Raw genomic sequence first — 15,753 nt, 5'->3', positions numbered from 1 at the left:
CAGGGGGTGTATCAAGACACTTCTCTAGCCAATAGCAAATCATGATTACCGTTTTCTACGCATGCTCTATTATAATTGACACCATTTACTTTCCTGTATAAATATTATGTTTTGAATAAACACAACTTGCTTACCGCCCACTGCGTGTGTCAGGCTACTTCGCTCTGGCTAGTTCGCTATATATAGATTACAAATAATTTGGTACCACTTGACAATCAGAATTTTGAACCTGGTTTGGGTTTCGATAACACAACCAAATACAACATTTTTCACCAATACAATAGCATAATTTGTAATTTACAATTATAATCAGAAAATGAAGGACTATGGATACAAGATAAGTTAGTGACTATATATTTCCAGGAATACATATTAATGGACTAGTTCCCTATAGCCTATTACTGGTCATACTTGTATTTGAATAATATAGTAAATGATTTACAGTCAGATATGTTCTATCTTCATACTTGCATGTTGGTCCTACTATATTATGCATACAAATATAATTAATTTAAAGTGGTTTTGCTCAATGAATATTACATTTCTCTGATACATCATTCAAAACCTAACAATTCAGTTGCTATTGTTATTATTATTTTTTTAATGTCCTTGTCTAGTTTGATCCCTCCCCAAACTATTCTGCCTGGCAAACTAAACACACCAAGTTCTACCATAGACTATTAGGAAGAATTTCACTACCGAATATCACACTTATCTTTGAAGTTGCTTAGGTAGGATAACTCCACAGTATTCACTGTATCAAAATCCCTAGAGTGGTATCTTTCAAATCACTCCTACAACTTAAGGTGACTTTTGTGGGCCATTGTACACATTTACTATGGACCTAAGGTCAATCTTATATAAACTCCAGGCACATTCATCTCCATTGAAACATACATATTTAAAACAAAGGCAAATTTGGGGTAGTTTGAGCACTAGTACATCAAATATTAATCATATTTGAAAATACATGCCAAAATAATACTTTTAGCTACTCTATACTTATAGGGCATAAAATTATCCCTTTGTCGATATCCACCATACATAGAGATAAATATGCCATGGGTTCAGGAAATGTGCCTGTATTACACATAGTGGGTGCAGTGTCTGTAAGTAGAGATAACTTTGCTTATGGATATTTAACTACACAATTGTGACCACACCATCTGAGAGGTTAGTCATCAGGATGATGCTCCCTCTAATACTTACTTGCCTCTTTCCCTCCCACTAAATAGTGGGGTGCCAACCAGTGGGTTGCCAGATTGCCTGAATCCTTAAGACTGGAAGCATGTATAGCCCTAGTATGTGGATTCTGTATTTCACTGTTTATGTGTGTGTTTACTGTTTATCTCTGTGTATTTGTTGTTTTTCTTCATTGTATGTTTCCTCTTCCTTAGGTCATACTGTGTCACAAATTTTGTATGTGTTAAATGGGAAAAAAAAAGTGTCATAAATAAAACACCATTAAAAAAAGGAATGCAAGAAATGCTTTACCCTGCAGTACTAAAGAATAATCGCATGGTAAAGATGACAGAACTAAAAATAGTTAAAAAAAAATAGTTAAACTTTAAATAAAAAAAACCCTAAAGTTTTTATTTATTTTTTTGGTCATACTAGTCCTTTTGTGTTTCATGTTGTCCTTGGCGGGATTTGAACCCAGGACTCCAGCACTGCAAGGCTGCAGTGCTAACCACTGAGCCACCATGCTGCCTTATTAAAGTGTATTAATGCAAGCATCACTCATTTCATTACCCAATTCATGGCTATATGGGGATAGTGAATAGATAACACTGCCACTCCCAAACTGCTATATGCTATTATGCAATTGCTTTCTTGACTGTACTTGTAGATATGACTCATATGTATATTTCTTGTAACAACCTCCTATGAAACTGAATATGTGTCCAGATATTGTTGCTATGGACTTATGGCACACTCTGCTGTTCAGTTCCCTCTTGAAAACACCTCATTTCCAGAGCTGGTGGTCACAAATGCGTATTAGCTTAGTCCAACCACTTGGATTGTCTTGGACCTGGGCGGCTAAGTGATTCTAGTGTACATTTTGTGCATGCCAGACATTAACCAGTCTCTTCCTACAGCAATAAACAGATTAACTGGACATTTTGAGACAGAGTAAGAAGAACACCAGGCAGTACCATAACTAGAAAGTATCATCAATATCTAAAAATAGAATCGAAAAATTGTTAGGCTTTTGGTTATTTGAGAAATGTAAGTGGAAATGTAATTTTTTAAAGTTAGTAAAACAACCCGTATAAAGTAGCAAAACTACTATTAGCAAAAGGCAGAGTAATTTCTACTGATAGTATGCCTATCACAGATGAAGTTTCAGCAGGGGTTTCTGCGCAGCATCAGATGTAGTTTCCGGTTTTGCATCTAACAAAGTTTCTTGAATGTTACTGTCAAATAGGTTTCTAATTTCAAATTTACAACAGCTTGGAACTTTGGAAAAGACCATTATATCCTTATTGGACCCAAAACGCCACTGAATATATTGTTCTTCTGCACAGCTTACAAGTTTTTCACTATCTAGAGAGTGTGTGTTTAATAATGGATCATTGTACTGAAGAATGTAGACCAGCGTGTGTCGGTTCAGAACCAGTTTCTTAAACATATCTGAGTTTGTTATGCACTCCCCTTTTTTTGATCGGCAGCAGAGCTGATTCTCAAATTCATTCTCCTTGTGGCATTTTGAACATTGACACCATGCGGGAATTTGTGAGCCTTTACTCAAGCCTTTTGTGGAAGGAGATAATAGTTCTATATCAATGGTTGCAGTATCTTCTATCCATCTAAAGATCTGACTAGAAGTAAATTTTCCTCTCTGAAATATACAAAGCATAAAAATAGATAAGTTTACTATAAATACAATTTATTCTACCACCATTATCACCGTACATTATGTACCATATCACTACTATCCAATACATATTTCATAATACATTTACGTTGTTTTTTTTTTTTTTTTAGTATGGTGAATTTATGGTAAGAATATGCAAATCGACGTTAATATAGGGAGACAGTGCCTCAGTCATGCAGCCCACTAGGGGGTGCTCCCTTTGTGGTGAATTTAGGCAGTGAGACGCAAGTACAAGGCATTGAGTTGTGTCTATTAAACAAGGAACATACCCTTCCTAAAAGGGGTTTTCTGTGATCCTTAACATTAAACATCAATTGGTGGGGGGTCCAACTCTCAGCACCCCCACCAATCAGTTATCTGAAGAGCCAATCAGTGGCGGATCCAGGCTTTGCGGGGCCCTGGGCAATTGAATGTGGTGGGGCCCTATTTACAAAAACCCGACATGCAGGTTTTTTCTGTCCACTTGAAAAGTCGGACATCTTTAGGACAGGAACGGAGTGTAAAACAATGCACCCGATGTCCATTTAAAGGGGCTCTATCAGCAAAACTATGCTAATAGAGCCCCACATATGCGTGAATAGCCTTTAAAAAGGCTATTCAGGCACCGTAAATGATATATTAAACCCCGGTCCAGTTTTTAAATAAAAGCATAAAAACATACATACAAATCTTACCGAACGTGTACCAAGGGCGGTGATGCATGATGCCGCGTCATCTTCGGGCACGCCTGCCTCTTCTGTCTTCTTGGAGCGACGCCCTCTGGTCCCGTCTCTTCTGCTGGCTTCCTATTGGTCTTCTTCCGGCTTGAGGTCTTCAAATCTCGCGCCTGCATAGTAGCGCTTCCCTCCAGATCGCTACTGCGCAGGCTCACTCGCCATTTTACTTAATGGCAGTTCGCAAGCGTGCAGTACGCTCATGTAGTTCTACGGGGACTGGCAAGTGAGCCTGCGCAGTAGTGCTCCGGTGGGAAGCGCTACTACGCAGGCGTGGGATTTGAAGACAAGAAGACGGCAGAAGACACGGAACCAGAGGGCGTCACTACAAGAAGACAGAAGAGGCAGGCGTGCCCGAAGATGACGTAGCATCGTGCATCCCCGCCCATGGTGCACGTTCAGGTACGATTAGCATATATATGTTTTAATGCTTTTATTTAAAAATGGAACCGGGATTCAATATAACATTTATGGTGCCTGAATAGCCTTTTTTAAGGCTATTCACGCATATGTGGGGCTCTATTAGCATAATTTTGCTGATAGAGCCCCTTTAAATGAATGCAGAATGTCACAGACACAGCTAGTGTCTGCTGCTAATGTCCGTGCAAGATTTTGAACGACATTAGCAGCGGACACTGACGGTAGTGTGGACCCCCCTAAGATACTCCATGTGCCTCATATTAATAGCAATTAACCCTATCATGTCCTTCACATTAACCCCCATGTGCCTCATATAAGAGTTACTGATATGTGAGAGACATGGAGGTAATAATGAAGTATCTTCATGATTAGTACCCCATATATCTCACACATCAGTAACCCTTATGGTGAAGTACACAGGGGGTTAATGTGAGGAACATGATGGGGTTAGTTGCTATTAATATGAGGCACATGGAGTTACCAAAACTAAATGAATAACTCCAAATGCCTGACATTAATAGTTATAGTAACCCCCCTCCCCCTCCAGCCTGTACCTGCGTGTTCTTTCTTTACTTTCACTTTGCTGAAGCTTCCTCTGCTCCCTCATGTGTACAAGATGCAGGATGGCAGGGATCTTCTATAGAGCGATAAGCTCCGCCTCCTGGGCTCTCCTCACCCTCTCATTGGTTGACAGAGGGCAGCCAGAGAAGGAGGAGGAGCTTTCTGAGAGCGCTGAGTGCAGGTGCACAGTGTGCTTCACACATATACTTCCTAATAGGGAAAGTATATGTCGGAAGCACACTGTGTACCTGCAGCATCGGCTAATAGAGAGGAGCCAGCGCAGGGAGCTGCAGCTACTGATAGAGGACCGACAGGGGGCCCCTGCAAGTGCTGGGGCCCTCGGCAATTGCCCTGCGGATCGACCCGACCTGCGTTTTGTTAGGTCCGGGCCCTGCCACGGGGACCCGCTGGGCACGGGGCCCCGGGCGGTTGCCCGGCTCTGGATCCGCCCCTGGAGCCAATGGAGCACAACTGAAGCACTGCAGTCTTGGTTTACCTGATCTGCAAGGCTTTGTAGCAGACTGCATGGGTTTGGGCATACCTAAGTTGCCTAATCTTATTCGTATGCTCCTGTCTTGAAATAATAATCTGTGTCACTGACAACCCTTGTATGAGTGCTGTACAGCCCTACACTTCATCTATAGAGAAGAGATCATCTATATAACTTGTATAACATATGTGAAGCTAATACCAGGGTACAGATAAAATGAAGACAAAATCAGTGTTTCATAAATACATTTACAAAATGTGGTACAAAACAGTTCCTCATTGCTGTATTCCTTGTTTGCTGATCAATTTTATTCTCAAATCAGATGCTGTTTGTTAAAATAAACTCAACAGATTGTAAGGTGAATTGCATTTTTTTAACCTTCCAGTCATATTGTCTTCTGTGCTCCGAAGACCAACCACTACTACCTTAGTGAAGTACCCGCTTCTCTCTTCTTTCTCTTTATATTAGTTTATAAGGGAAGTAGCAATTCCCTGGTTACAAAACAAATAAAACAGTATAGGGGACGTGCTCAAGTGTGCCTTTTAATTTTAGAGGCAGTCTCTTGAATTGAGTTGTTTCAATGTAAATTATGTCAGTTAATGCAAAATGATGACTAGTGAGCTTTTTGTAGTCGATGTAATCTAATGTATTGGTTTCTTCCAGATGTGTAAATACTATTGTTAAATTTCTGAGTTTTGTATACAGAACATACCTTGACACGATGACCCTTTGTTTCTTGTAAACTTTTCCTCAGCTTTTTATCCACCATGATGATATCATGTTGATCCACAAATGACACAAACTTGAGGTTCAAACATGACTTAAAACAAAAGTACAGATATTCCATAGTTAGTATTGATTGCGAAGAGCAAAACCTTTTTTGTCAGGACTGGAGTTTCAATATGAGGTACAGGGAACATGTCGGCTCCTTCAGGAAACTTTTTCACCATGTATTAGTCAGATGCTAGTATAATAGGATTATACACAGGTAACAGCTCTGTAAAGCTGGGTTAACACTACCGCCACTGTCTGACCCAGGGTTTCCGTCAAAAAACCCAAGGAAACTGGAAGGGGTACGGCTTACCGGTGGTCAGCTTTAAAACCCATTCATTTGAATTTTAAATTTAAATTTTAAAGGTGACTGCTGGTGTCCATATGCAGCCTCTCCACCTGGAAACTGGCAGTCACCTTTAAAAACCTATTGTAATGAATGTGCTTTAAGGTGACCGCCAGTAAGCCGTCCCCTGTCCAGTTTCCCTGGGGTTTACGATGGAAACCCCGGGGCAGACAGCAGCAGTAGTGTAAACGCTGCTTAAGGCAGTTTGTTTATTTTCTTGACTTGTACTTCAGCGGAATCTGGATTGTTGATGATTAGTTAGAATTTTGATTTTCACAGCACATGCAAAGAAGAAAATAAATGATGCAGAAATTTATGTAGATATTTATTGACTTGCATGGCTTATAGAAATCAAAAGCATATGTTGACAGTCACATGCATAGATATTCTGAGCTATATCTAGATCCTCCATATTTAGTTCAATGTGGCTAGGAAAGTGTTGCCATAAAAGTCTTGGAATAACCCTTTTAAAGGCCGGGGCCCCATGTGTGGTAAACGCCGCAGTTTGGCGTTTTATAGTACCTTTAAAGTGAATGGGATTCTAGCGAAACCCATCCACACATTGAGGGAAACTACATGCAGTGGACACGCTGCTGTATCCAAAACCTTTGTGTTGTTGGAAATCAAAGCATATCAATTATACCTACGGAAAATGCCGGTGTTTTCCCTATAGGTAGGCGCAAGTGTAGGCTCAAAGTCCACAGAGGAAAACCTGTGAACATGAGTGAGGGCAATCTTTGGTCACAGGTAGGGAGTCATAGCCAAAGTTTCTATATCACCCTAACCTAAAATGTATGTAGTTATACATCAAAAACATTTTATGGCTTGTCATAATATTTCCCTTCTACTGCTATTTGTATTTTAGATTGAGTGTCATCAGTGTATAATGAATTAATGTATATATTGCATTTATGCTAAACTAGAGGGGTGTATTTTGTTGTCTTTGTCTTAGACTCCAAAAGTGTTTGTACAATCCTTGTGAAAATTTCTACAAATCTAAAACTTGCACATCTAGAGGTGTGCTCTCTAGTCTAGGCTATCCTCTGTGTGCAAATTATACTAAAAGGTTCCTGATAGGTGGAGGTTCTGCCTCTGTGGCTGATTCAAAGCTGCTTATATCTAGTAAAATCTCTAGACGTATAAGGGTTGGTTCACATCTGCTTTTGTATTCCGTCCAGGGAGCGTCCACATGGAGAACCGCCTGAACGGAATACAAATGCAATTGCAAGCGCTGTGCTGTAAAAGCACATGGACCCCATAGACTATAATGGGGTCCATGTGCTTGCCACACGCTGCCCGCACAAATCATGCGGACAAGAAAGTAGATTGGGACCTATGGACATCTGCTGGTAAGCACACGGACCTCATTATAGTCTATGGGATTTGTGCACTTTTACAGCACAGCGCTTTGCACTTGCATTTCCCATGCAGACTCCCCCGGACGGAATGCTGATGTGAACAGGGCATTACAGGTAGACGCTAGATGCATAAATAACAGATTTACTGTATAATCAAAAGTTGTGATCTATAATATATGGATATTATATACACACACATGTCACTTAATTTTATTAAATCAAAGCAGTAATAAAATAAATGGATTACTGTGTAGATACTGGGGCCTTGTATTTCTTTATACTTCTGCTCATCGTAGTACTTCTGTCCTGAGTTCGGACTGCAGCAGCTTCTATAATATTGGCTGATAAGAAGATCAATCACTACTGTGGCCTACATGTAATACACAAGAATATGATGAAGATGAATAATTCAGGTAGTTTTAGTTTATATTACATTCATGAATAGACATTACGTTGGAATGAAACTCACCAATCCAAAGTAAGAAAGATAAGAACCGATGAATATCACCAATTCTAAAAATCTGAACTGTCCTCCCTGCAGGAAGAGAAACGTTTTGTTTATTACTTCTTCACTTTATCATTACAGGGGTATCCCATATTAAAGATCCTATCTATACTGCTAGCTTAGAAGTAGGGGGTTGGGGGGAATATGTTCTTTCCTTTGTACTCTGTGATTTGTATATTGAGATTTTCCCTTGGATGTATTGTCCTTTTGTCATCCCTTCTTTTCAGTTGTATTATATTTTTGTTGTTTTCCTTTGTGTTTTGAAAAACATAAAACTTGTTCTTCTTTAAATTAAATCAATGAATGAATTAATGTGTGACTTGATCCATTGAAATTCATGGGCTCTATAATGGCCATGTGACCATTATTAGTGCCCATATTGTATGTACCATTTGTGCACTTGGATGGACAGACATGGATGTTACAAATGGACATTAGGTCTGTGAAAAATGGCACAGCCATGTGCATAAGGCCTAAGGCTGAAATCACTTAAGTATGAATTAGTAGCAGTATTTAAAGATGTGAAATGACTACCAGGAGACACAAAATACTCAAAAATAAGGTACTAGGGAACACTGCCACTGAAAAAGACTTGGGGAATTTGGTGGATAGAAAGCTTAATTTAGCAACCCGTGTAGGCAGCTGCTGCCAAGGCAAATTAAATCATAGGATGCATCAAAAAAAGGAATAGATACTCATGATAAGGACATACTGTAGTTATACCTCTATATAATTCACTAATATGGCAACATAAGGTATTGTGCACAACTTTGGGTCCCCGAGTACATGAAGGACATCGCTGAACTAGAGAGAATGCAGAGACGGGTGGCCAAGAAATTCAGGGGACCGGTGGACTGGACAACAAAAGCAGATTTAAAAATTTTGGTTATTCAGTTAAGAAAAAAAGAACCTAGGTGTAGGCCTAACCACAATGTACAAATACATGAAAGGACAGTACAAATCCCTAGAAGAAAGAACATTTCATCAGCATCATATATAGGGATTCTGTATTGTAAGAGCAGTATCACTATGCAGCTCATTGCCACCGATTGTTGTCATTGTGGATTCACCCATAAGTCCAGGAGAGGCCTGGACACATTTTTTTACTTGACAAGGGGAAAATGGCATCAGACTCATTGTTTTATTTTGTATTCCTCTGGATCAACACTGTAGGCTTATAGGTTACACTTGATGGACCTGTGTCTTCTTCCAAACTCATCTATTATTTACTATGCAACAATATACAATTACACAGTCCAGTCGATGAATTACTTCTTATTGTTAAACAATGGTTAAACCTAGAGACTTAAAAAATACATGAAATCATTACTGTGCCATAGACTTGAATGTCAAATCGTATCCCGTACGCCTTTATTAGAGTTCTCCTCTCACTCTGGTCTATGGCCTTGAAGTGCTTTGCATATCTGTAAGGAATCAACATTATTAATTTAGTAAGATCATAATAAGTGTAAAAAATTATTTAACTCTTTAAGGCTAAGGCTCTACGTAGTGGGCTGCAGTCAAAAAGTGATGCCTTTCACAGAAAGTCTTTCTCCTTCCATTAAACCTATTCAGAAACCATCAACCTTTCCAAAGGTATTACTGACTTACTGCAATTTACAAAAACATGAGCGTTCTTCAAATTAAAGCATTTCTGCTGCAGATTATTTTCTGCAATGTGTGGATGGGTTTAGCCAGAATCCCATCCACTTTGCAGAGATTGTAAAATGCTACTTTTTTTTTTTTTTTTTAAATAGCAATGTTAACGCTACATGGGATCCCGGCCTATAATGTGAAAAATATATCATAAAATCATGAGCGTGAACTCTGTATACATATACCAATGGTATAACAAATTATAATACTAAGCAAGGTTGCAAATCATGTCCTTATTTTCCATTACTGAAAAGGACATAAAAATCTAAATTATTTTAACTGCTGGGTAGGACATTTTACTCTCTGCAGGTAGGCTGCATTTCTACCATAAAGCAGAAAATGACTATTACAAGAGCATTGGTGGCATATTGCTAGTCAATTTTCAGAATAGTGGGACAGATTTATTAATGCTGGCGTATCGTACTGGTGTAGGGAACAAATACCCAACAGGAGCAGGGAATGACTGATGTATGATGAAGCCGCACATCCCAGTGCCAAAATGGAAATCTATGTCAGTTAGCAGCTGGCATAGATTTCCATTATAACTCAAGCCAGAAAAATGACGAGTCAGGCAAAAATAGACAACCCTTTTAAAGTTTAAATAATCTGGGGGCAGTGAAAAAAAAAATGCATACTACCTGTCCCTGATGCTCCAATGTCCTCCTGCACCTCCCAGTTGACCTGCTCCTGCTACGTCTTTCAGTGTTATGCTGAAGCCGCTGATTGGCCTCAGCAGTCACATGATTGCTGAGGCCAATCAGCGAAGGGCCTGAATGTCACTACCTGTGACATCACAAGTTTTCATCCTGAAATCATTGGCTTGAGCACAACAATGGAAGAGACCTGAGAGAGCAAACAACCCGGGAGGCTCAGGACAACAATGGAGTAACGGGGACAGGTTAGTATGTATTTCTTTTTTTTTTTTTTTTCTTTTTTTTTAATTTTCACTACCCCAGCAGATTTAAACTTTACAAGTTTAGCCTGGACAACCCCTTTAAAATGAATATGTCAGGCCGTGGTGTCCCCGTCCCCGCCTGTTCTGCTCACATTCGTACAATGTGGCAAGTAAGGTGCAGAATAGGAGTTGAGGTGCATGTTGGACACAAAAAAGGGCCTTGTGCCAAATATGCACCACAATATCATCTGTGTACACCACTTTTTTTGTCAATATACCACCAATGTCTATGTTTAAACAAAGCATTTACATTAATAGTAAATTCTTGCCACGTTATTTTTTTTGCAAGGTATACGTGCCACTAATACAGCAATTGTAGAAATAGACGAGTAGTCTATTATTTGGACGTATTAAAACTTGAAACTTTATTAGTATCTATTAAAAGTAAATAATTAAAAAAAACACAAAACAAAACAACAACCACCCAAGTGTTCAATTTCCAAAACAAAAAGGGGAAGGAAAAAGGACTGAATAATTCATGGTTTCACTTCTGTGGGAATATTTTAAAACCCACAGAAAAGCTACTTCAGTCCAATAAAAGAGAATTTTTCTCCTCTGCTCATATAGAAAGTCACTAAATACTATGACTAAGGAGCAATAGACTATCAGAAAATTCCCTCAGTCCATTAAAACTGCCAGTGTCATTGGTGCAATGCTCTGCCTACTAGAGATTTACCTGCTCAGAACATTATCTAGGGGCTAGGTGCTAATTCCTATAGACTGCTGTATTGCTATCTGCTTTCCTTATCACACCATGCCTAGTTTTATCACACCATGCCACTTTGCTAGTCTTAACAGAAAAACCCGACATGTAGGGTTCTTCTGTCCGCTTGAGAAGTCGGACATCTTCACTTGCGGACAAGGAAGGAAGGGCACAGAGTGCAAAAGAACGCACCCGATGCCCATTTAAATAAATGACAGGTGTCACGGACACAGCTAGTGTCCGCTCCTAATGTCCGTGACAGATTTTGAACGGACACTAGGAGCGGACACTACCTGTCAGACACCGACAGTAGTGTGAACGCCCCCTAAGACATCTGAAAGCCAAGAGTGCATCCTAAACAGAGAAAATGTAAAGGAAAGACAATATTTCTCTTTTACAGATTCCCTCCTTATTTTCATTAAATAAAATAAAAAACTGCACCAACACTGCACTGTGTGAAGGCATTTCTATACACATGCACATAGATACAGTCCTATTTCAGGACCAAGAATTACCTAAAACTTAAGCCAGGATACAAACTCTCATCAACAGCCTTGTCATCTAAACGCCGAAAGCTATATTGTGGATGGCAATTGAATGCCCAAGGATCCAGGTCACAATTCCAGTTGATTTCAATACCCATTATTCCACCCTAGGAAAATAAATTGTTTAGGTAAAGCAGTTTTAGGCTATTGACAGACATAGCAAGGATCTAGGATCTAAAAAACACTGGAAAAAAATATGAAACATTTGCGGTTTTCACAGCTTTCTACTGCATTTTTGATTTTTGCCTCCTGACCCCATATAAGTCTAGAAAAGTGTAGAAAATGCAGCACTTCTGTGGGTAAAATTAACATGCTGCATTTTTAAATCACTTTTCTGCAGTGTTTTTTTTCCTAAAATGTGTGGATGAAATTGAATGAAATTTATATGAGCTTGGCTGGGACTGTAAAATGCTGCGGTTTTTTTCGCTGTATCGCTACAACCTGTAGCCTCCATCTACATTTTCTAAAGACTAGTCCAAATATACTGTATACAGTCAAGGCAGTATGTGTCGGTGTGCAACCAAATATTAAGTTGAAGATGCCAGTAACTTTTCTCCGCTCATTTTTGGAGTTTTGCGTGAAATTATATTATTTTTGGCTTTTTTCTCTGTTTTTTTGGGGTTGTTCATCCTGTTATGTTACTTGACTATTACTCTGGAATATATCTTTTTTTCTGTTCTTGAACTATACAATTTGTAAAGTGCTGTGGAATATGTTGGCTCTATATAAATAAAATGTATTATTATTAGAGATGAGCGAACAGTAAAATGTCCGAGGTTCGATATTCGTTTCGAGTAGCCCCTCAATATTCGACTACTCGAATCGAATATCGAACCCTATTATAGTCTATGGGGGGAAAATGCTCGTTTCAGGGGTAGGCAACGTTTGATCAAATTATACTTACCAAGTGCACGAGTGAGGGTCGGGCTGGATCCTCCGTGCAGTCTTCTCCTTGCAGCGTCCCCGCGGCATCTTCCGGCTCTTCATTCACTCTGCCAGGCATCGGGCCTAGGCAGAGCCGACTGCGCATGCCCGCACTACAAGCGGACATGCGCAGTCGGCTCTGCCCAGGCCCGATGCCTGGCAGAGTGAATGAAGAGCCGGAAGACACCGCGGGGAAGCTGCACGGAGAAGACTTCTAAAGGTAGGAGAACCAGCGTTGATTGGCCGACTGTATAGCACTCGGCCAATCAATGTTGGTTCTGCATCAAACTTTTACATTCGGACAGCGAGTGGTACTCGATCGAGTACGAGTATTTCGAATACCGTAGTATTCGATCTAATACCTACTCGATCGAGTACTACTCGCTCATCTCTAATTATTATTAGACACAGGTAATAAACATGTGCATAACAAAACATGTAATTGCAATCATTTTCTGGGGGAAAAATTTCAGGGGTGCCAACACTTACAGCCATGACTGTATAACAGAGGAGATTTAATGATGCAATTCCGATAATTTTGGGGTATACTAGTACTAATAAAATGATGCTCACACTGAACACTATATGTGTTATACATGCATACAGAACTTCCTCTATACAGTACAGCCTATGTGTACTGTCATGCAGACTCTTTTGGATGCCATATATACTGTACGTTCTTCCTGAAAAGCAAAGCCGTCAGCCACAAAAAATATTTTTAGTCTGATCAACAATTAAAGTACGTCATGTACTTTTGCCATTGACAGGTCCACAACATCTACAGGTACAGCCATATTTGCACCCAGAGCTGGCGCAGATTTCAGTGTCTAGTACACAGATCAATTGAGATGTGCCAAAATTATTAATAAATTCTGACACCGCGAGGAAAAGATTAAGACCAGTGTAATAAACAACAGTAACTTAGACTGTTTGACCATTGGTCACTGCCAGATCACCCATCTGCTCAGTCCCTTTGTTCAGCTTTGTAATACAGATTTTTGCAAAGTACTTGGAACTTATCAGGCTACTTCAATTCTTTAGCTTACATAAGGAAATAACAATTTAATGGAGGTTTCAAAATAATAGGCCTGTCAGCATCCTATCTAGAGAAAGCTTTAGCGTTTATAGCTCAATTATGCTAAAATATTCAAGGCAAGTTTCTAATTTCAGCTGAACATACCAGAACTGCTACTTGAGAAAAATTCTCGCCAGCTTCTGATAAAATGTCTCCAAGCCTGAATATGGGGCATCGAGGAGCTTTGACTCTGTTATATTTGCAGGTTACATTATATTCCGGGAGGATGTTCTTCCTAGGAAGGAGGACAAACAGCACACATATAAATATTATACAGTATATACAGTCCTATGAAAAAGTTTGGGCACCCCTATTAATCTTAATCATTTTTAGTTCTAAATATTTTGGTATTTGCAACAGCCATTTCAGTTTGATATATCTAATAACTGATGGACACAGTAATATTTCAGGATTGAAATGAGGTTTATTGTACTAACAGAAAATGCGCAATATGCATTAAACCAAAATTTGACCGGTGCAAAAGTATGGGCACCTCAACAGAAAAGTGACATTAATATTTAGTACATCCTCCTTTTGCAAAGATAACAGCCTCTAGTCGCTTCCTGTAGCTTTTAATCAGTTCCTGGATCCTGGATAAAGGTATTTTGGACAAACAATTCAAGTTCAGTTAAGTTTGATGGTCGCCGAGCATGGACAGCCCGCTTCAAATCATCCCACAGATGTTCAATGATATTCAGGTCTGGGGACTGGGATGGCCATTCCAGAACATTGTAATTGTTCCTCTGCATGAATGCCTGAGGATTTGGAGCGGAGTTTTGGATCATTGTCTTGCTGAAATATCCATCCCCGGCGTAACTTCAACTTCGTCACTGATTCTTGAACATTATTCTCAAGAATCTGCTGATACTGAGTGGAATCCATGCGACCCTCAACTTTAACAAGATTCCCGATGCTGGCATTGGCCACACAGCCCCAAAGCATGATGGAACCTCCACCAAATTTTACAGTGGGTAGCATGTGTTTTTCTTGGAATGCTGTTTCTTTTTGGACGCCATGCATAACGCCTTTTTTTTATAACCAAACAACTCAATTTTTATTTCCAAAATGAAGCTGCCTTGTCCAAATGTGCTTTTTCATACCTCAGGCAACTCTATTTGTGGCGTACGTGCAGAAACGGCTTCTTTCTCATCACTCTCCCATACAGCTTCTATTTGTGCAAAGTGCGCTGTATAGTTGACCGATGCACAGTGACACCATCTGCAGCAAGATGATGCTGCAGCTCTTTGGAGGTGGTCTGTGGATTGTCCTTGACTGTTCTCACCATTCTTCTTCTCTGCCTTTCTGATATTTTTCTTGGCCTGCCACTTCTGGGCTTAACAAGAACTGTCCCTGTGGTCTTCCATTTCCTTACTATGTTCCTCACAGTGGAAACTGACAGGTTAAATCTCTGAGACAGCTTTTTGTATCCTTCCGCTGAACAACTATGTTGAACAATCTTTGTTTTCAGATCATTTGAGAGTTGTTTTGAGTAGCCCATGATGCCACTCTTCAGAGGAGATTCAAATAGTAGAACAACTTGCAATTGGCCACCTTAAATACCTTTTCTCATGATTGGATACACCTGGCTATGAAGTTCAAAGCTCACTGAGGTTACAAAACCAATTTTGTGCTTCAGTAAGTCAGTAAAAAGTAGTTAGGAGTATTCAAATCAATAAAATGATAAGGGTGCCCATACTTTTGCACCGGTCATATTTTGGCTTAATGCATATTGCGCATTTTCTGTTAGTACAATAAACCTCATTTCAATCCTGAAATATTACTGTGTCCATCAGTTATTAGATATATCAAACTGAAATGGCTGTTGCAAACACCAAAATATTTAGAACTAAAAA

General features: G+C 39.5%; 1 protein-coding gene across 1 annotated transcript in view; it reads right to left on the bottom strand.

Annotated features, from left to right (window-relative positions):
• Window positions 1-1,693: 1,693 nt before the first annotated feature.
• Window positions 1,694-15,753, bottom strand: part of P2RX7 (purinergic receptor P2X 7) — a 49,846-nt gene continuing 35,786 nt past the window's right edge. The window contains exons 7-13 of the mRNA XM_075273542.1: window positions 14,006-14,135; window positions 11,872-12,008; window positions 9,373-9,466; window positions 8,007-8,072; window positions 7,785-7,907; window positions 5,775-5,882; window positions 1,694-2,842 (exon numbers count right to left, since the gene is read on the bottom strand). Of these exons, the coding sequence (XP_075129643.1) occupies window positions 2,333-2,842; window positions 5,775-5,882; window positions 7,785-7,907; window positions 8,007-8,072; window positions 9,373-9,466; window positions 11,872-12,008; window positions 14,006-14,135 (1,168 nt within the window). The 3' untranslated portion in view covers window positions 1,694-2,332. The remainder of the gene's footprint in view (window positions 2,843-5,774; window positions 5,883-7,784; window positions 7,908-8,006; window positions 8,073-9,372; window positions 9,467-11,871; window positions 12,009-14,005; window positions 14,136-15,753) is intronic.

This window comes from Leptodactylus fuscus, chromosome 1 (genome assembly GCF_031893055.1).
Source record: "Leptodactylus fuscus isolate aLepFus1 chromosome 1, aLepFus1.hap2, whole genome shotgun sequence".
Taxonomy (NCBI): domain Eukaryota; kingdom Metazoa; phylum Chordata; class Amphibia; order Anura; family Leptodactylidae; genus Leptodactylus; species Leptodactylus fuscus.
This window is presented reverse-complemented; position numbering and strand designations above follow the sequence as displayed.